Source organism: Botrytis deweyae (assembly GCF_014898535.1).
Source record: "Botrytis deweyae strain B1 chromosome Unknown BDEW_002, whole genome shotgun sequence".
In the NCBI taxonomy this organism is placed as follows: domain Eukaryota; kingdom Fungi; phylum Ascomycota; class Leotiomycetes; order Helotiales; family Sclerotiniaceae; genus Botrytis; species Botrytis deweyae.
Genome location: NW_024066209.1, coordinates 2,032,059 through 2,050,999, shown reverse-complemented (window position 1 = coordinate 2,050,999; position 18,941 = coordinate 2,032,059). Strand labels below are relative to the sequence as shown.

Sequence of the window (18,941 nt, the reverse complement as noted above, 5' to 3'; positions counted from 1 at the left end):
TCATTATCATTGTCATTGAGATCGTTGTCGTTGACGTTGACGAGAATATGGAGTGAAATAAAAGTGGGGAACAACTGTACGGAGTACCTTAACCATACTAGCGCCTCAAGCTCGGATAGTCTCGATTAGATAGCAAACGCTACATCTCCATCAATTCACACTCTACCACTTCACAATATTACTTTGTGAACAAGACTTCTTCTACCCGACTTCAATACGGAATACACAGCAATTCGATTCTCGAAAGCGTTGCTTGTCTATTCCAAAAATTAAGACATTCTTGACTCTATAACTTTCGAAGCTCTTCTTCAATAGGCAACAAGCTCATACAACCCATACCAATACTCATAAATATAAGATGGAGCAAATCAAGGCTCTGAATGCTTTGGAGGTATTTATGATTTTCAACTGTATTTACACACAATTGACGCCAATGTACTAACTGTATCAAGCCCTTCCTAGCTCTTACGAAATCTGCGACATCACCCCGCGCTGCTGTCGACCTGATCACTCGAGCGACTGATGCTCCAGGAACCTACATATTCACCGAACTTCTCCTCACTCCCCAAATTCAAGCTCTTTCTACCGCCCCTCCAGAGCAAGCAGCCTATCTCTCCCTCCTGAAGATCTTCAGTTATGGCACATACGCCGACTACACTAGCGATCCATCTCTCCCCACCCTTTCCGCAGCTCAAACCCTCAAACTCCGCCAGCTTTCCTTTCTCACCCTTGCCAAGAACCCCGCAGAATTGACTTACCCCAAACTCCAATCTGCCCTCGCTCTTTCCACTCCCCGCGAACTCGAAGATCTTGTCATCAGTGCTATATATGCTGGTCTCATTACTTGTACATTGGACCCATATAATCAAACCGTACTTGTCTCCTCCGTCTCACCCCTCCGCGATCTTCCCCACTCCACAATCCCATCTATGCTCTCCACTCTCTCCGCCTGGTCCGCTCGTTGCACCACTACCCTCTCTTCCCTCGAATCTCAAATCGCCTCCATCAAAGCCGATGCCCAGCGCCGTCACCGCGATGAACAGGATTGGAACGCCCACGTCGAATCTCTCCTCGAACCCACTCCTCCCACTGAGAATTCGTCAGGACCGACTGGTATCATGGGCAATATCCAAAGTCTAACAGGCAGAATGACGAGATCGTCTGGGAAACGCCACAACCGATTAGAAGGACAGTCTAGTGATGAGGAAATGGATGACGTGGATCCAATGGGTGGTCAGCATAAGGATACACGAAGTTCGAAGAAGAGAGGTTTTGGCGGGTTAGGATTTGGGAAGTGAGTTGTTTTGCTGTCGCAGCTTCGAGCTTGTGACCAGTAGGACTCTTCACTGACCAATTCTTTAGCGCAGAAAATTTAGCTTCTTCAACGACGTCAGCAAGCCCAGAAGGCCTAGAAAAAATTCCTGGTGTCCTCCGGAGGTTATTTTCCTACGGAAAATCATAGTTCCATACGTATGAAGTTTTCTTATGTTGTGGCGAGGTATACCCCAATTCGTTTTCGGGCGTGGAAGCAGGAATCAGTGATTAAAATACAAGGTGGCGTATGAAGAGGGAGAAGGCAGAGCATACATTTTCACATTGGTTTAGTCGGGTTGTGCGATTTCTATATGAAAATAATCATGCGTTGAATGTATGAAGGAAGAGGATATCAAAATGACACGCTATTAGCTCCCACGCATACAAATAGTTAAGTTAAGGAAAACCCCAGAAAAGAGGTGTCATCAAAAGGATCTTGGAATCGTCCATCCTCTTTGTAGTGACATCCAGTCTTTTTCGAGAAGAAGAATATAAAACCAAATAAAGTTCCTTCAAAATGATAAAAACAAATCAACTCAACGCCATCAAATCAACCTGTGATATCATCCTGCCTGTCTGCCAGCCCTGTGTACAAAATCCCAAATCACATAATATGAAAGAGAAGATTCGTCCCCAGAACACCTCGCTCTATAAACAGAACTCCCAAAACTCCCTTTCTTTCCATCCCAGTTCCGAGCGTGCTTTGTTTATGTTTCATGCAGTTGTTATACTTCTGCATTAGCCTTCATCCATCGATCCTCATATTACAATCTCTTTCCAGGTACCAACGCAAATATTAGGACTAGTGCTGCATCGGTGATAGCTGTGACCATTAGGACCATGAGTGCACGTTTGTGGAGAAGCCTTCGAACAAATGGTTCTCGAATTTTGGAGAAAGACATGAATGTGTATTCACTGTACCCGGCCAGGGCAAGAATGGGATCGAGGGCATATTGGTGAGAGCAGAGTGCATAGACACCAATGGTGAAGGGAAGAAGGAGCTAAGATCATGTTAGTACGGAGATGAAGAGTATAAAGATAAATGTGAGATACGTACCCAAACACGAGTATGGTGGGGATAGTTGAGGAAGATTAGAATGAATCCGACCCAGAATGCGGCAAACATTGAAAGTAGGCCAACAATCAATCTCAACATCATCGAAGGAGGGACTAAGTTGCCTAAAGCCTTCATTCTCAAGAAGCCTGGGAAAGCATCCCTTTCCATTGCTTGGAAAACATAGTCCTTGGCTGCATCAAACACTTCCGGATCGTCGCGTCCTCTTTCTTCAATAGAAATGGTAATATCTTGGGTGATGGCGTGTGGAAGAATAATCTCACGTTCGGCACCTGGAAGGAGGAAAGTATAGAGAATCTTCTCAGCAGAAGCTCGGATGTCGGCTCTCGCGACAGTGTGTGCAGGAGAATTTGAATCTGACGTCAAATCCATAGGGCTGCTCATGAAACTTGGTCTAGGCCTTTCGCTAGACATATTTCCCAGGTTGTGACCGGAAACATTGGATCCCACACTATGGGAAGGAGAGTGTCCTTGTGGGGCAACGACCTCTCCAGTATCAGATTGTTCTCTGAGGAAGGCGGACATCTGAGCATCTTGGTTTTTCTCCTTTTCTGTAGTGAACATGGATGGTCCGGCGGGATTTGACATATCACCAAGATTTTCTAGAACAGCAGAAGATCGTTTGGATTGAGCATCGTCGCCTTTAGGTGTACCAATCATTACAGATCGTCGCAGTTCGCGAACATAGTGTCGGCATAACGACATATGTTGAGCAACATCAAGCCTGCCCTCACGTTAGTGATTGATTAGACAATTCAATGCAAGGAACACGAACCAAAAATCAAGGTAATCAACAGAGCGCTGCTGATCTCTCATATAAATATAGAAGGAGAATAGATCCACTGGGGGTAAAGTCCTTCTGCTGAGTACCTCGAATAGAGTTGGAAGCCGATTCCGATTTAGATCGGGTTGAGGGGAGCTGATTCCTGCCATGTTGACAGAGACAAGACCAGAACTGGGTTGATCGGAAAGCGAAGAGTACTGAATTGGAATGTATTGGTCGAACTATTGGCTCTGCTTCTGCAAGGAGTTCTCAGGTGTTGTCGCAAATTGGAGGATTGTTGTGAAGTTGTTGTTGTCGTGGTAATGAAAAGGAAAGATTGGAAAGAACGTCGAAAGTCAGGATAAACTAAAAGAGTGAATAGGATCTGTAAAAAAAACTTAGAACCTGAGGAGATTTTTAAGTTTGCGACGCTCAGTCCAAATTAAAATTGAAGTTATAAACGTTATGTTATCGGCGTCGCACTGAATCCATTGACAAACTGAGGTTCGCGGTTGTGGCCTTGGAATGTTACGTAATCAACTATGAGGCATCAACAATTTATTGAACTTTTCGGTTAACTAGCGCCTTCCACACTGAAGGAATTTCGAAATTCTAAGACTGCATTATTGAAGCTCAGACAAGACAACTTTTCACGACAAATCTCGCGACAAATCCTTCAGTACGTTAATATACCTCCCAGCCGAATCAATCGAAGATCGAAAATCGAAATCTCTCAATTCTAACAAATATCTCAGAAATGTCGACGACCACCAAGAAGACCGGCGGCAAGGCCCAAAGATCCGCCATCGCTGATGTTGTTGCGCGCGAGTACACCATCCACCTCCACAAGAGAGTATGTCGAAATTGCGAAAAAATAGGGCGTCGAAAAGAGGCAGAAGACTGATAGTTTTGTTTTAGTTACATGGTGTTTCTTTCAAGAAGCGTGCCCCAAAGGCCATCAAGGAGATCAAGGCATTCGCTACTTTGTCAATGGTATGGATATCCATCTAGAAAGATCGGCAGGAGGATACAACAAGGAAATAATACTGATGTTGGTATTTCATTAATTTATAGGGTACCACCGATGTCCGTCTCGATCCCCAATTGAACAAGAAGGTCTGGGAAGCTGGTATCAAGGGTGTTCCATTCAGACTCCGCGTACGAATCTCGAGAAAGCGTAACGACGAGGAGGGCGCCAAGGAGAAGTTGTACAGTTACGTCCAAGCCGTCAACGTCCAAAACCCCAAGGGTCTTCACACCGTTGTCGTTGAGGATGCATAAATGATAAAAATCAAATGGCATGGGGGATACTTCTGGAGTTGCTGCATTTCTGCTTGCTAAGGTAGCGGAAAATGAAAAGGTCTAACTTTCGATACCTAAATGCAGTCAATTGTTGTGGGAACATTTTCATGCACTTGTGATATTGGTCTGTGCTATGAGGCTGGGAAAAGGCAGATGGGGTCTTTTTCCGAGGAGTTGGGGAAGTGATGCTTCTCCAGGCCATGCAAATGTGCAGTGGAAATAGTGTGAGGTTACTCTTGGGCCATCGAAGCATGCAAACAAGTGATGCATCAGAAACCCCCTTCGACATAATTTCTGCGAGCTTTGCAGTTCCCATATTTCATTGAGCATAGGAATCTTCAAATCTTGATACCACATTGCCAGACTTTCCTGCAGAATATCTGAATGTTTTATTTCTTGTTCCATTCCACCGCGCATCACACATAGCCCACAGCGATATTTATCACGTTTGCGACCTTGAGCGATGGCAAAGAACCCTGGAAACCCCAAAATGAACTGCTCATGTAAAATCAACATGGCTATGGCCAGTGGACGAGTGGTTTAAGGGCCGAGTTGACAATCAAGGGTAATAAGAAGATTAGTCTGTGCATTGGCCTAGGTAGGTCCTTTGGAAGGTTTCCTTATCGCTACGCCCTATGTAAAAAGCGACTGTTATTAGACTAGGTCAAAATCGTCAGTGGAAATAGGTTGCATGAAGTAAGTCTCACGTCATAAGTCATGCACATCAAGTAGAGTTCAAAAATATTTAACAATGCGTTTATTTGTATTGATTGAAGGTCCAAAATAAGGATACAACTTTCGAAGTCCCAATAGGACTACGCCCCTCCTGTACTATCCTGAGAATGCAGCAATAACCCAATGCCCGAGCCGAGACATAGACCAAAGTCCATTATGCACAATCTCCAATTCATAAACATGTTGACGCCGGGTATCTGAATGACGATGTTTTTTACTCCTCCTCCCCCTAAAACCTATTCGTCATCAATGTCTTGGTGACGACCATTAACTTTCTTTTGGAACTCCTCGGGGTTTTTGTCCCACAACTCGGCGGCTTCGCCGTTTAATGGTGATGCACTGTAGATGTATGTTAGCTCTGATCTTGTACTCACTCACTCGTTCCGGAATTTATCAAACGTACTTATTAGGTTCGCCCAAGAGACTCTGCAAACTCAACAACACCGTTTGAATATTATAAGCGGCGGTCCACTTATCCTTCAAAATATCCAAGCAAATCCTACCGGAGAAATCGACATTGGGGTGATAGATAGGAGTCTTGAAGAGAACGGTTGGTGGTGCATAAGGATAGTTGGATGGAAACGCAAAAGACAACTTGAATTTCTTAGACGCATATGGAGTATCATCTGGCCCATCGATTGTCGCGGTCCAGGAAAGAAGATTGCCATCTGCGGAAGGGAACGCGGAGATACCAGGGGCGGCAGAGGTCATGAGTTGCATTAATTCGGTTTGAAGACTGGCAGGATAGAATGAGGGATTAGTATTGGATTTCTGGAATGCAGGACTTGATCTGGGAAGCGGTCAGGATATGCAAGGGGGAACAAACCGTTTGGTGGTACTCTGAGCATCGGGACCTTTGCGAGGAGCAAGTTTGGCAGCTTGAGCAGGTGGTACGTCGCCGGGGGAAGTGTTCTGTGTATCCTCCATGGCGTAATTCATGATGATGATATTTTTTGGGATTTTTTGAAGGAAGAATAGGGAATGCAAAAATCCAATTAATAAGTGAGGGAAGTATTTGTAACTAAGAAATTGATCAGTAAGTGGTGCTAGAGTAAAAGAGAGACAGAAACGGACAAAGGTGGTTTAGTCGATGGGGAATGTATAAAAAGAAATGCCAATCTGAAAGCAATTGGCAATTGGCAATTGTGTGGAGAGGAGCAAACGGTGGGTATTTCTGGAAGAAGAGAAGAGAAGAGAAGAGGAATAAAGAAATTCTTTTGGGAACCTTTTGGGAGATTTTTTTTTCGATTTGAAGTTTTTGGTGTAGATGTGTGGTGAATGTACAGAAGAGTGGTGATGGGATGTGAAGTGAAGGAAGATAGATATAAGAAAGGGTGTTTTATTATGTAGGAAAGAAAGGATTGATGTTTTTACTCGTAATGAAGTACGAGGTCGGATTGGAGGTTGAACTTGATTGGGATTTGTTTATTTCGACTTTCTCTTTTTTTAGGCAGGAAGGCAGGGTAGGTAGGTAGCCATAGAAACGCGAACGGACTGTATTGAGTCTTTAGTACGAGATCGATCTGCCTCTCCAATACTATGGTGGACGGTTAAGACATACTTCCCTACCTTCCCTGCCTACCTAGTAAGCAGTCACCAATTTTCGTGATTCGCGACTTGACGTGTTAATTGAAACCAACACGCATCAAGACGCTTCAAAACGCTTCGAGACGCGCTTCATACATTCAAAGACCCCGTCTGTAATAATAATTTAATTGGTTTATAAGAAAACGGTCAATAGTTTGGGATTCACAATAATTCTCAATAATTCTCAATAATTCCCACTTCTTGGATGGTTAATTGGATAAGTTTCTCCTCTAGTACCCATTCTCCCAAGGTTCTTCCATTGGCACCCACGTAGCTTCATTCGTTTTCTTTCTCTACCTACGTTTGGAATCAAGTGGTGGGGTTGGGAAAGACATCCATCCCGCGTTCGTCCATTTTTACCGTCGTTCTTCTCAATCGAAAAGTTATGGCAATGCAGATGTCACAGATGGACCCGCTGCCCCGCGACCTACCCTTTCGAATCATTTCGAAAACAATAGGTCGCGGTGCCTATGCATCGTAAGTCGAGAAAATTACAATGCCAGCTCGGGGCTCTGTGCTATATTCGGAATTATATAACATATCTGTGTGTATGCTAATAAATAATTACGTAGAATCAAGAAAGCCATCCCTCCAACTGATTCCACTCCAGTATTCGCAGTCAAATTCATACATAAAGCTTATGCAGTCAAACATGGCCGGATTTCGTCGAAGCAAATCGCCATGGAGGTTTCACTGCATTCCCATATTGGACGACATCCAAATATTATAGAGTGGTTCGCCACGGGCGAAGATGCTGTGTGGAAGTGGATTGCCATGGAGTATGCAGAGGGAGGAGACTTATTCGACAAAATCGAAGCAGATGTTGGAGTCAAAGAAGATATTGCACATTTCTACTTTACACAATTGATTGGCGGAGTAAACTACATGCATCAAAAGGGGGTGGGACATCGAGATATCAAGCCTGAGAATATATTACTGTCGAGTAGTGGCGATTTGAAGATTGCGGATTTTGGATTGGCAACACTATTTGAATATAATGGAGCGAGAAAACTTAGTACGACGATGTGTGGTAGTCCTCCATACATTGCACCGGAAGTCATCTCTTGCTCTAGGAGTACTCAAACCAAGGTGAAGGGTGCAGGATACGCTGCAAATATGGTGGATATTTGGTCATGCGGGGTCGTCTTATTTGTGCTCTTGGTGGGAAATACACCTTGGGACCAACCTACTTCTGAAAGCTGGGAATTCGATGAATACGTAAAATCCAATGGACGAAGTTCAGATGAATTATGGCGAAGATTGCCATCTTCGGTTCTATCATTACTAAGAGGCATGATGAATGTCGATGTATCCAAACGTTTTAATTTTGAACACATCAAACGCCATCCATGGTATACGCGCAAGAACCCACTGCTCACCACCGATGGCAAGATGAGCGATCCATTAGGTCTTGCTACTCAAATGTTAGCAAATCTTCGTATCGACTTCAAGCAAAAGCCAAGTGCATCACAACTTAGTCAAGATGCAATGCAACTCGATAGTCATAACTTTGCATTCACGCAACCAGAAGCTCCAGTCATGGATATGCAATTTGACTGGGAACGTCCACCCCGTGTGTTACCCACATCTCAACCCGCCGAGACTACCTGTAATTTCCAACTTCCATCACCAGTGGCATCGAATCATGGAGATGCCACACTCGCAGATGAACCTTCCATGTCTCAATTCTCATCCAATCCTACCGTCTCCCTTCGTCTCACACAACATGCTCGTCAATTTCAAGACATTCTCCCGAATTACTCGCTTACGCGTTTCTTTTCCCATCTCCCTGTTCCTCAATTGCTGACTCTTCTTTCTGAATCCTTACATGCGATGAATATACCAGTACCACCCTTGGCACAGTTGCAAAGTAGTCAATTGCATGCAGCTTGGATCAAGGTACGAGCGGTAGATAGTAGAAGATGTGGAATGAATGGAGAAATTGTTTTGGATTCTTATGAGACGGAAGAGATTGAGTTGGTGGAGGTGAGATTTGTAAAGGTTAAGGGAGATCCTTTGGAGTGGAGACGATTCTTTAAGAGAGTGGTGGTGGCGTGTAAGGAGGGGGTTTACGTACCGGATGTTGAAGATGTGTAGGAGTGTGAAGTTGAAGGTGGAGGGGGGGTTGGAATATGGTTGGATGATTGGATGAGTGATGGCTTGATGGGTTGGATAGGAAATGGAGGTACTCACGAGCTATGATATACTATCTGGATTATAGGATTGGAGAAGCCGGTTAAGGTAGGGATTTGGATAACCTGATAGCAGGTTAGGAAGGAAAGGAAAGGAACACAGACCACGCATGATATCCCATTTGAAGCGAACCCAAACGAAACGATGATGACTTTACCCAGGTACTTTAGATGGATAGATTCTTAGTACACATTCTATTTCTAAAAAGTAATTAATGTTAATTTTGACTACTTTTTTTTTTGGCTACACCTGTCTTGTGTTCGGTTTGGACTTTGTAGGAGGTTATCATTTATTGAGTTGTTTGGTATTATAGCATTGTCTACCTAATCTACTTCATTCAGTACTTCTCCCTCTCATTGTGATAGATATCACTTCTTCATGTACGTGGATTGCGACTGATACTTGGTGGATTTGATCTAAGGGGGTTGGGGCTTGGCGCTTGGGGCTGTGGAATTGTTATTTGTAGGGGGGTGAGAATGAGTAGGAGGATGAGAATGAGAATGAGATAGCGGGTAGTGCGGTATCTCTCTCTCTCTCTCTCTCTCTTTCTGCTCCGTTCTGGTCTATTCTATCTCTTCTATATATTATGTGATTGGTTGATAGTTGATAATTGATAGTTGATAGTTGTTAGTTGATATATGTAGGTACATATATTACAGCACATCAGATGAATATTGAAATGAATGGAGGGGAGAGGAGGTAAGTACCTAGAGGGGGATTACAGAGGAGAGGAGAGGAGGATTTTGCTGGTGTGTGTTATGTTGTATTGTGTTGTATTGTGTTTTGCTGGGTGGGTTGGTGGGTGAGTGGGTGATGTGGATGTGTAAGTGTAAGTGGGTGTAGATAGTAGATATCTAGGTGAGGTATGGATGGGTGTAGTGTGGATGGATGTAGTGTATTTGAGTATATGGGAAATAAGATGGGGGGAGGAGGAAAGGAATGAAAGAAAGAAAATATTATAACACATTGGGAGGGATGAAAACTTGAGGTTTTGCTTGGAGGGCTTGGAAAAGGGGTAGATTTGTATTGTTTGACGTCTTGTTCTTGATATTGATGTATGTATGTATTTATATATTATATTATATTATATTATGCAGATCTATCTACGGAAAGCTGGTAGTGATAGTGATACTAGGAGGGAGTGTATGATTGTGAGGTGCGTGGAATGGGTTGTTTGGTGTATGGATTTTGGGATTGAGTTGGTTGTGTGGTACTTGGTTTGATGGAGGTTTGGGAGAGAGGAGGGAGAGGAGGGGAGAGGAGGGGAGGGGAGGGGAGAGGAGATTGGATTTATTATTTTTATTTAGGTAGGTTTATCTATCATTTAAGAAATAAATAGCTCTAAGGAGTCTCGAATACCCAACTAAACTAACTAGAAGATTGTGCGATCGAAAAGTAAGTAGACAGAAATGAAAAAAAGACCAAAGACTAAATGGAACACCCACTCAACTCCGAAAATTCCCAAGCCTAGCTAAAATCTCAAACCTTACAAAATCTCACAAATCCGCGCCAAAAGCACCGAAACAAACACCGACCCGACAACTGCGCCCCCGCGCAAAACCGCTCTCTTGCGCTCGAATTTCCCGTCGAAGACGAAGATGACGGGAATTATTCTCTTGCACTCGCTCGGCCCGCTCGTGCAATTTCTGGGATCCGTGGGCGAAGATTTGCTGGGCTTCGCGTTCTCGTTTGGCGAGTTGTGTGATGCGGAGTTTGACTTGCATGAGCTCGCCGATGAGGTCGAAGATGTGGTTCAGGAACTCGCTGACTGGGGGAGTCGCGCATGTTTGTGGTTTGGGTTGGGTTTTGGGGGAGGGGGTCTGTTTGTGTTGGTTTGGTTTTTGCTTCTGGGAGGAGGATTGGACGGAGTGCTTGAGAGAGAAGAATGGGATTGTGATGGTGAGGGGGAGGGTTTGTTTATTGCTTTTGTGGCTTTATTTGATTATTGTTGATAATTTTACAGACCTTGTTGTACTGGGAGTTCGGTCAAGGTTCGCTTTCTTTATTATTGTTATCATTGTTGTGTAGTACGTCTGAGACATAGTTGTGCTAGGACTTGAGGTTGCTTGACATGTAGTGTGTGGGTAGCGTGGCACTTCATATGAGGTTGCAATATCAAGTTATGAACCGAACCATTGGATGTTAGCACACTAACTTCAAGTTCAGACTTTCCTTTCTGATATATCATCGGGGGAAAACACCAATACGCGGTGTGGTATCGGTTATTGAACGAAATCGCTAGACGACAATCATAAAGATAGAAGCATAAAATACCTTCTTGTATAAGGGCTGGGTTTTTGCGAGTGCTTATACAGTACTATATGCGTAAGTTTTAGGATTGGTAAAATCAGATTTGTATGAAGATTCACTACCTATCTGTATAGAAAAGAAAGATCGTGTATAGATAACTCGCACACTCACGCGTTGAGAAAGGCAAAACCTACTCTGCGTGTAAGAGAGCCGTTTTATTTGCATTCATTGGCAGTAGAAACATTTATACGATTTTGAAGATTGCATCACTGTAAAATTTCATCTCTGAACAGGAAACATTTCTCTCTTTCAAGACTTACTATCTCACATAGGGAAATGCAAAGGACCTATGAGTATGTAGTTAAACAAACACCACGCAGAACTTTGCCCGAAACAGGTAGTTGATAGGTTCTTGGATAAATAAAATGACCAAGGGAACAAGAACTTCATCATAGCTTCAGCCGAAATGAGATAGAAAGTTTGATTGCAGAATATTCCTCACCCTCAGCAGTTGATGCATGCATGACACACGAAGCCTGTACAATTGCGGCACAATGAAAACGACTATGAGCATAAAATCACTGCTGGACAGATCAATAACGCCAAACGGATATTGTCAAGACCTACCTGTGATATTTGAGCAATCGAGGCGTTCGACAGTCCCCAATATATGTAACCTCTAGACAGCTGTCCGTGAGACCAATATGATATGAAAGTAAAGTCCTGGAACAGACTTATCAGTGCTTATTTGCTAAACTCTTCCAAGTTCGACTTTTTGAAGAAATGTTGAAGGTTAAACCGGCAGAATCATCATCCGATTATTTGAATTGTTACCTGTCGATATCCCTGCGTAGGTTACACAGATGTATCAAAATCACTGTTATGGTAAGATTGATGCTTAATTACTGGAGGGACCCTGAATTATATCTCACCGCTTTGATTTTTTACAGTCAATTGAGCCATTTTGCTTCTGTAAATCAACTTTTTGTCCATCAATCATGTGGTCGGGCGTCACAAACGCGTCTTGACTCACAACATATGCAGTCTGCCTAAATCAAGGTGAGGAGGCAAAACATCATAGTATACCTTAACTTGAAGTATATATTTTGCCCCTCCCAAAACATTCTTCTCATTTTCAAATTTCTTCCTCTAGTCAATAAAAAGAAAGAGACTCCTCATTTCATTATGTCGACAAAAAGCTGGACAGGGCTCGCTGAAGAAGAGCTTCTCCATGAATTGGGAAAAGCTGTGGATATATCTGAGAGTGCAAATTATTGCTGCGGTGGTAGCATTCCTATCGCAGCCCCTGACGATTCGTCTTCCAACCAGAAAGAGCCCACAGAAGGCAAGTAATTTCTTTCCAGTCCAAACCTTACTATTTAATATCTAGACAAATTTGACCTAGTTCTCGATTAGATTTCGACCAAGCGTTTCAACAACAAGTACCCCCGGTCGTGCTTCGCTGGGACCCCAAGCCAGGAAATGTATGCGAGAAGATAGTATTCCCTGTTTCCACGACTTCCAAGTCAATGGAAGCGCTCCTTCAGACCTGTGTCCCGGCGTCGTTTGGTCTCGGAGGAAAGGATGTGCTTGATGAAACATATCGTAAAGCCGGAAAGCTCGATAGAAGCCAGTTTTCCACCGACTTCCATCCGCATGACTATGGAATCCTTGATATCATTGCTCAAACATTACTACAGGATGTTTTTCAGAAAGACTTTTTGCGGAACAGGAGGGATCATCGAGGTGTGCTTGCCGAATTATACAAGCTCAATGTAAGTGCCGTTCGTCGGGGATAATGTAAAGCTTCGTGGACAAAGCCCGACTGACAGAATACAATGTGGTTCAGATCTATTCTGGCCCCAGCGGAAAATTTAAAGCACATGTGGACACGCCACGTGGCACGAGACAGTTTGGTTCTCTAGTCGTCTGTCTTCCATATTCTCATCAAGGTCAGTATATCCATTTCTCTCCCCGACTCGTTGCTCTCTCGCATTTTGTGATAAAGATAGAGCTAATTTCATGCAGGTGGACAATTGCGCGTCACCCACAGAGGCTCTAACACTTTCTTTGATTGGAGCAACAAATCGGACAGCATCCAATGGGCTGCGTTCTATAGTGACTGCGAGCACGAGGTACACGAAGTCACGAGTGGTCATCGTGTGACATTGACCTATAATCTCTATATCTCGCAGCAAATTGGTATCCCCTTACAAAAGAACCCGGTAGCAGATCCGACCTTGTCGCCGTTATATGAAGTTGCGAGAAATGTTTTGGACCAACCTGGTTTTATGAAAAGAGGTATGTACATTATTGTTCTACCATGTCGGAAGGTATCGTTGACGTGTTGTTAGGTGGTGTGATTGGATTTTATTGTGACCATCTATATGCCCATACTCAAAAAGACGCAGATGACATTATGCCATATGCATTGAAGGGTATTGATATGATCATCTTTAACACGTTTCAATCGCTTGGTCTAGTGGTTAAAGCCTGTCCTGTGCTGCACGTTGATGATTACTCTGAGGATGAGAGTGAAGGCAACAGCGAATTTGAAAGTGATGATGAGAGTGAAGGCAAAGACAAGGTACATATAACTCGAGCAGGAACTCAATTCCATACAGCCGTGGACAGTGACTTCAACTCACAATATCGAGATAATCTTGAAGAGGTAAGCGCTTAGCATCCCCGAATCTGTCAATACGATTCCAATCCGCTTACCAGATAACGTAGTATCTCGAGCGGGAATGGCCGCATAAGAAGTATGAGAATGTAGCTTGGCTTAATGGTAGTGGAGGTACCAGTATTCCTGCATTCTATGCAATAGCATATGGGAATGAATCAAGCATCATGTGCTTCTATTCCGGTGCTGCTATTCTAATTGAGGTGCCAGCCTACGATGGAAGAATGGCAAAGGGCTTGGCATGAAGGATCAATACTATGACTATGACTTCCAAATACATTGATAGCTTGAAAGGATGTGTGATCCTCAAGATAAAATTGTGTAGCTTGCAATTGCTAAGGTTAAGAGCTGAGAGATAGGAACTTTATAGTTTAGTGCGCATCTATATGACTTCATAAGATGAACATGGGCGTTCAAAAACACTGAGCTCAATCAAATTGAAGCTGCATTCGAGATTTTGATATGTAGTATCTTCGGTCGCCTTGTTACATTGATACCCGTCTCGTGGACAAAGAAGATACCGGTATTCGTAAATGTTCAATGTTCAATGTCCAAGTGTTTGATCACGTGATCTAGAAGAGCCCACCCAATGAAAAAAAAGCTGCCGACCTCGGGGGGTTAATGATTTCCTGCCGACAAGTCGCTCGAAGACATTCATTTGGTGGGGCACGTGGGGTTGAAGAGACTTGAGATAGAGAAACACGTGAGAAGCTCGAGAGGTCTATGAGGTCTATGAGGTCTATTTCGTGCACAGATCATTCACCGACCCTTGCATAATCGGCCTTATCGGATCGGCTAGAAGCTCAAGGTTGACTGATTATGATCTCGATGTCAGGGTCAGTCTTTCAACGTTCAAGTTCAACATTCTTAACATTCCTTCTTTCTATACAAGTATATAGCTACTTATTCTTATTCTTATTAATTATTATAAAAGATTGACCAAAATGGATGACCTCCCTTCAGAGATAGTTCTAAATATTACTTCATGTGAATTTTCTCTCGCATCCTCGGAATGAGAATCGAATGCTAACATTGTTCACGTTGATAGATCTAGAGCCTTCAGATATCGTCAAACTGCAATTTGTTTCCAAACGATACCTGGAATTGGGTCGCGATGATACACTGTGGCGAGAGCAATGTTTTACCCATTCTTCCTTTCTCGAAAGGCTTCGCAGACGTCAAGAATTAATATCTACAGAGTCAGAGGACGAGTCAGGTATGCGGGATTTAGCCATAGCTCTTGCTACGAACAACGGAACAGGCGATTCGAGACTACATAAACCTCGTCATGAAGCTCGCGACCTCAAAGCTCAGTCCAATGAGCGGGTTAGGATATTGGCGAATTGGGATCCGAGTTATCCGACTGAGAAGGTTAAATGGTATGATGAGTACATAGCGAGAAATGCGCCAATTTCAACAAGTTGGGTGCAACAGCCTCGACATCGCGAAAGCGCTGCTCATGAACATTTGGAGGTACGAGGAATGGCGTTGTATACACCCATGGGAGAAACTAGAACCACGATGGTGGTTGCGTAAGTTCTTTAGTTTCTCATTGGCATATACTATGAGATGAGAATTGTACTAAATGCCATGCCATAGACCTCTTGATGATGGTTCCATTTGTATCTGGGATATCAGTACTGATGCCCCCAAAAAGGGTAGCATTATTGCAAGGAGCAAGTCAGGGATTTTGTCCGTGGATGAGAACCCAAAAGATCTCAAGTCAAGATCAAAAATGATAAGTACAGGTGTCACAGAATGTATTAGTGTTGACAGTACTTTAAAGAGAGCCTATGTTGCTGTTCAAAGTGGTATGTAGAATTCTCCTCTGAAAGCTACACTGCCTTAAAGCAACGTTTCGATTACTTGAAATGGTGATCTGATGACAAGGGTTCTCGATCATTCAATCTCATGTTAAATCTATCTGGAAGATGGAGTCTATTACCCTTCCTCTAATAGCTACTGACTTTACCACAGGTCTTGTTGAAGTTGATCTTGAGACCTTACAGACAGTTAATCATGAGAGATATCCATTTTCTATCACTGCTCTTTCCGAGGCAAAACATCCAACACCTCTCACTGTGGGAACCAATCTATCTCTCTACCTTCATGATTCTCGTCAAAGAACAAATGTTGGATCGCCCAGCCAGGCTGAGCGACTTGATTCTTTTAGCGGCACACCTGGCTCTGCTAGCAATCATTTTAGTTTCAAAAGCTTGCTAGATCCAGAACCAAGCGCCGAGTACGCACATCTGTACCAACCGGGCCCGCTCAGTATTGTTCATCTACCCAGTGCAGGAAGTGAATGGAATGGTAATGGAGATATATACGTTGCCGGTCGATTTCCTAGCATTCTCAATTATGATCGCAGAAATTTTCCTAAGCTCCGCGGAACGATTCATTCTGGCGCACGCTTATCTCAAATTGCTAGTCTTCCATATCCTTTTGCTTCCATGGAGAAAGACCTTGCCCGTCGGGGTGAATTGTCTGTCGAGCAAGTATGGCAAGCAAAAACTAGACCAGGGAAAACGTTGATTGCTTGTGGTGAGTACAACAGTAAAGGCTCTTTGGAGATGTACGGTCTATCACCTGACCCGAATCTCTCCAATATATCTTCCCAATTTTCTGCCGGGCGCCTGCAAGATTCTACCATGAAGAATCGTCAAACATCATCCAGCTCAAAACTCTTATCTGTTGCCAATCATGGTACCCGCATTGTTGTTTCTGACGGTGGGGGCAATCTGAAATGGTTTGAGAGGGATGGATTTACCGAGTCACGAAGATGGAACATTGCTCACGGCTCTGTTGCAGCCCCGAGAGGCATATTTGGCACATTGGGCGATTCTTACATGGATTCTGGATCTGGAGACATTGCGCTCAAGATTTTGACAACTGACTCTGGGCTCCATGATCGATCGGTCAACGAAAATGACCTTGTTTTGTGGACGGGAGACAAAATAGGGCTACTAAATTTCTCTAACAAACCTGGGTTCACGGCCGACTTTTTTGAAGAAACCCCCAAGACTGCTGAGGAGGCTCTGCGGGAAAAGGAAGAACATACCCATTCAGAAACTATGAGAAGAGCATTGGAGATGCAGGCGAATGAGGTCAGGTACGTGAGAGGTTTAGGAATGGGATTTGTGTAACTTCTTTAGCTGGTTACTCTCCCCAAGTATTTTCTCAATACATGTTCACACTCAAGCCGGACATTTGAGACGTAGTCAGGGTCAATGGTCTGTATATTCTTGCTGCACAACAACGGAATAGGCATTGTACATACAGATTATCCTCGATTTTTAGACCATTTGATATGGTCAGCCGATATTCTGCCAGCACAACAGGGAATCCGCGATACCCCCTGTGACACCAGGCTAAGTTCCCAGGACCACATTTTTGTGAAATGTTGACCACAGCTTTCTCAAAAGGCTCTATTTACTAAAAGGTAAAAGATTGACCGTATTTGTATGCCGATCGGAGAATAAGGCTGTACGATTCCACGGATCCTCGTTCAATGGAACTTTATCTCATTCAAAATGGTGAGATGAAGGTACATTTATACTAATAGAGTGACGCTGGGGCCGCTGGGGTACTCCTTGATGAATTTTTAATGGAATCGGATATCAAGCATCCCCATCTTGGTATTCCATGTAGCAATCGAAGATTCTGGACCAGTTGAGACATTTTGGGACGAAGATCATGTACCTTACAACCTTAAGATTTTTCGGGTCATTTTTGTGTGAATTTGAATGGTAGCCTTGTTACTTCAGATATGCGGTAGTAAGGTTATACATTTGTATACATTAAACTTATTGGATTGTTGTGACTAGCTTCTCACTTCGTACTCACATATCAATTTTCACAGGGCGGTGCAACTTGATCATCCATTCTAAGAGGATTGATCTGAAGTGTGTGGCAATCTCGCAATTAAATGGATATTTTGTCTAGCATTGGCATGTAAAGTTTGTGGTCTGTAAAAGATGGATTCGAAGATTTAAGGAAATGTCAGATTAATTTTCGACCTATCATTTCAAGCAAGGCGAACGAAATGCGGCAACCAAGATCAGATTAAAGTTACATTAGCGTCAGGGAAATTGCTTGATACTGTGACATATTTTGAATACGACAGTGTATATGTTGAGACCCTGAAGAGTACCAAGCTTGGGATTTAATTATACAATATCGATTTACTAGCTTACCAACTTATGAGCAACTTACTAAGTAGTAAGTCGAAGTTAAGATTGTATTTCTTGATACAAAGTGGTTTTGGTAGAATTAGACTATCAGACAATTAGACCATCAGACAACTAGACCATCAGACAACTAGACCATCAGACAACTAGACCATCAGACAATTAGACGAATTAGACACTTGTTTTGCAACGCAAGCTTGGAAGTTGATGAGGAACATGTGGATCCAAGCAAAATGGCCACGATGATGCTAAGAACCCAGATACATACATGCTTTGTACATACATGTCCACACACATGTTGATACTTAGACTTAGTTGACCTTGTGGGCCCGGTTCTAAGTTTCAACTTCTTACCTTACATTTGATTGACCTTGTTCAATCCGTTAACGGTACGAAACGTATCTTTTCTTTTTCCCTTCTTGAATCTCACACATGAGGCGAGGCGGTGTGTAACCTTCCAATTGCTCTGCTTGGGGGTTTCGGATCGCCCGCTGTCACTGCACACACAGCACACGCACACTTAGGAACCTTAGAAACCCTAGAAACCCCAACTAAATTTACAACCTTGGTAAAAATTTCCGCATAATCCGTTCAATCCGTTCATCAAAGATCCACGATTCGCAAGTGAGAGAGTCATTGAGATTTAAGAAGGATTATGGTTGTTGAAACCTTTCTCCGCATCTGACGTTTCCTCCCACTTATCAATTGAGATATATGTGGTAAATGGTCAGCCTTTATCAAGTAAAGTCCGAGATACTTGTAAAAGACATCCTTTCAGCCTCATGCTATTGTTTTTGGAATAACAAAATCACGAAAAAACAAATCCATACTGTCATTCCCTTTTCCTTA

At 43.2% G+C, this 18,941-nt stretch overlaps 7 protein-coding genes across 7 annotated transcripts; 5 read left to right on the top strand and 2 right to left on the bottom strand.

The window, feature by feature from the left end:
- Positions 1 to 358: 358 nt before the first annotated feature.
- On the top strand, positions 359 to 1,298 carry EAE98_001325 (uncharacterized protein; the record flags this gene model as incomplete). Its single annotated transcript, XM_038948944.1, has 2 exons — positions 359 to 391; positions 453 to 1,298. The coding sequence occupies 2 exons, from the start codon at positions 359 to 361 to the stop codon at positions 1,296 to 1,298; spliced, it is 879 nt and encodes a 292-aa protein (XP_038815210.1).
- Positions 1,299 to 1,888: 590 nt separating this feature from the next.
- On the bottom strand, positions 1,889 to 3,600 carry EAE98_001324 (uncharacterized protein). The gene is made up of 3 exons (XM_038948943.1): positions 3,165 to 3,600; positions 2,372 to 3,113; positions 1,889 to 2,315 (listed from the first exon to the last, which is right to left on the bottom strand). The coding sequence occupies exons 1-3, from the start codon at positions 3,320 to 3,322 to the stop codon at positions 2,079 to 2,081; spliced, it is 1,137 nt and encodes a 378-aa protein (XP_038815209.1). The 5' UTR covers positions 3,323 to 3,600; the 3' UTR covers positions 1,889 to 2,078.
- Positions 3,601 to 3,909: 309 nt separating this feature from the next.
- On the top strand, positions 3,910 to 4,869 carry EAE98_001323 (uncharacterized protein; the record flags this gene model as incomplete). Its single annotated transcript, XM_038948942.1, has 3 exons — positions 3,910 to 4,005; positions 4,071 to 4,145; positions 4,227 to 4,869. 3 exons carry the CDS (start codon positions 3,910 to 3,912, stop codon positions 4,431 to 4,433), a joined length of 378 nt encoding a protein of 125 aa, XP_038815208.1. The 3' UTR covers positions 4,434 to 4,869.
- Positions 4,870 to 5,425: 556 nt separating this feature from the next.
- On the bottom strand, positions 5,426 to 6,128 carry EAE98_001322 (uncharacterized protein; the record flags this gene model as incomplete). The annotated part of the gene is made up of 3 exons (XM_038948941.1): positions 5,426 to 5,528; positions 5,593 to 5,925; positions 6,016 to 6,128. The coding sequence occupies 3 exons, from the start codon at positions 6,126 to 6,128 to the stop codon at positions 5,426 to 5,428; spliced, it is 549 nt and encodes a 182-aa protein (XP_038815207.1).
- A 1,033-nt stretch (positions 6,129 to 7,161) lies between these two features.
- On the top strand, positions 7,162 to 8,873 carry EAE98_001321 (uncharacterized protein; the record flags this gene model as incomplete). The annotated part of the gene is made up of 2 exons (XM_038948940.1): positions 7,162 to 7,253; positions 7,349 to 8,873. 2 exons carry the CDS (start codon positions 7,162 to 7,164, stop codon positions 8,871 to 8,873), a joined length of 1,617 nt encoding a protein of 538 aa, XP_038815206.1.
- Positions 8,874 to 12,404: 3,531 nt separating this feature from the next.
- EAE98_001320 (uncharacterized protein) lies at positions 12,405 to 13,573 on the top strand (the record flags this gene model as incomplete). The annotated part of the gene is made up of 4 exons (XM_038948939.1): positions 12,405 to 12,568; positions 12,625 to 12,994; positions 13,069 to 13,171; positions 13,248 to 13,573. 4 exons carry the CDS (start codon positions 12,405 to 12,407, stop codon positions 13,571 to 13,573), a joined length of 963 nt encoding a protein of 320 aa, XP_038815205.1.
- A 1,273-nt stretch (positions 13,574 to 14,846) lies between these two features.
- On the top strand, positions 14,847 to 17,048 carry EAE98_001319 (uncharacterized protein; the record flags this gene model as incomplete). Its single annotated transcript, XM_038948938.1, has 4 exons — positions 14,847 to 14,889; positions 14,951 to 15,434; positions 15,502 to 15,713; positions 15,880 to 17,048. 4 exons carry the CDS (start codon positions 14,847 to 14,849, stop codon positions 17,046 to 17,048), a joined length of 1,908 nt encoding a protein of 635 aa, XP_038815204.1.
- Between the last annotated feature and the right edge of the window lie 1,893 nt (positions 17,049 to 18,941).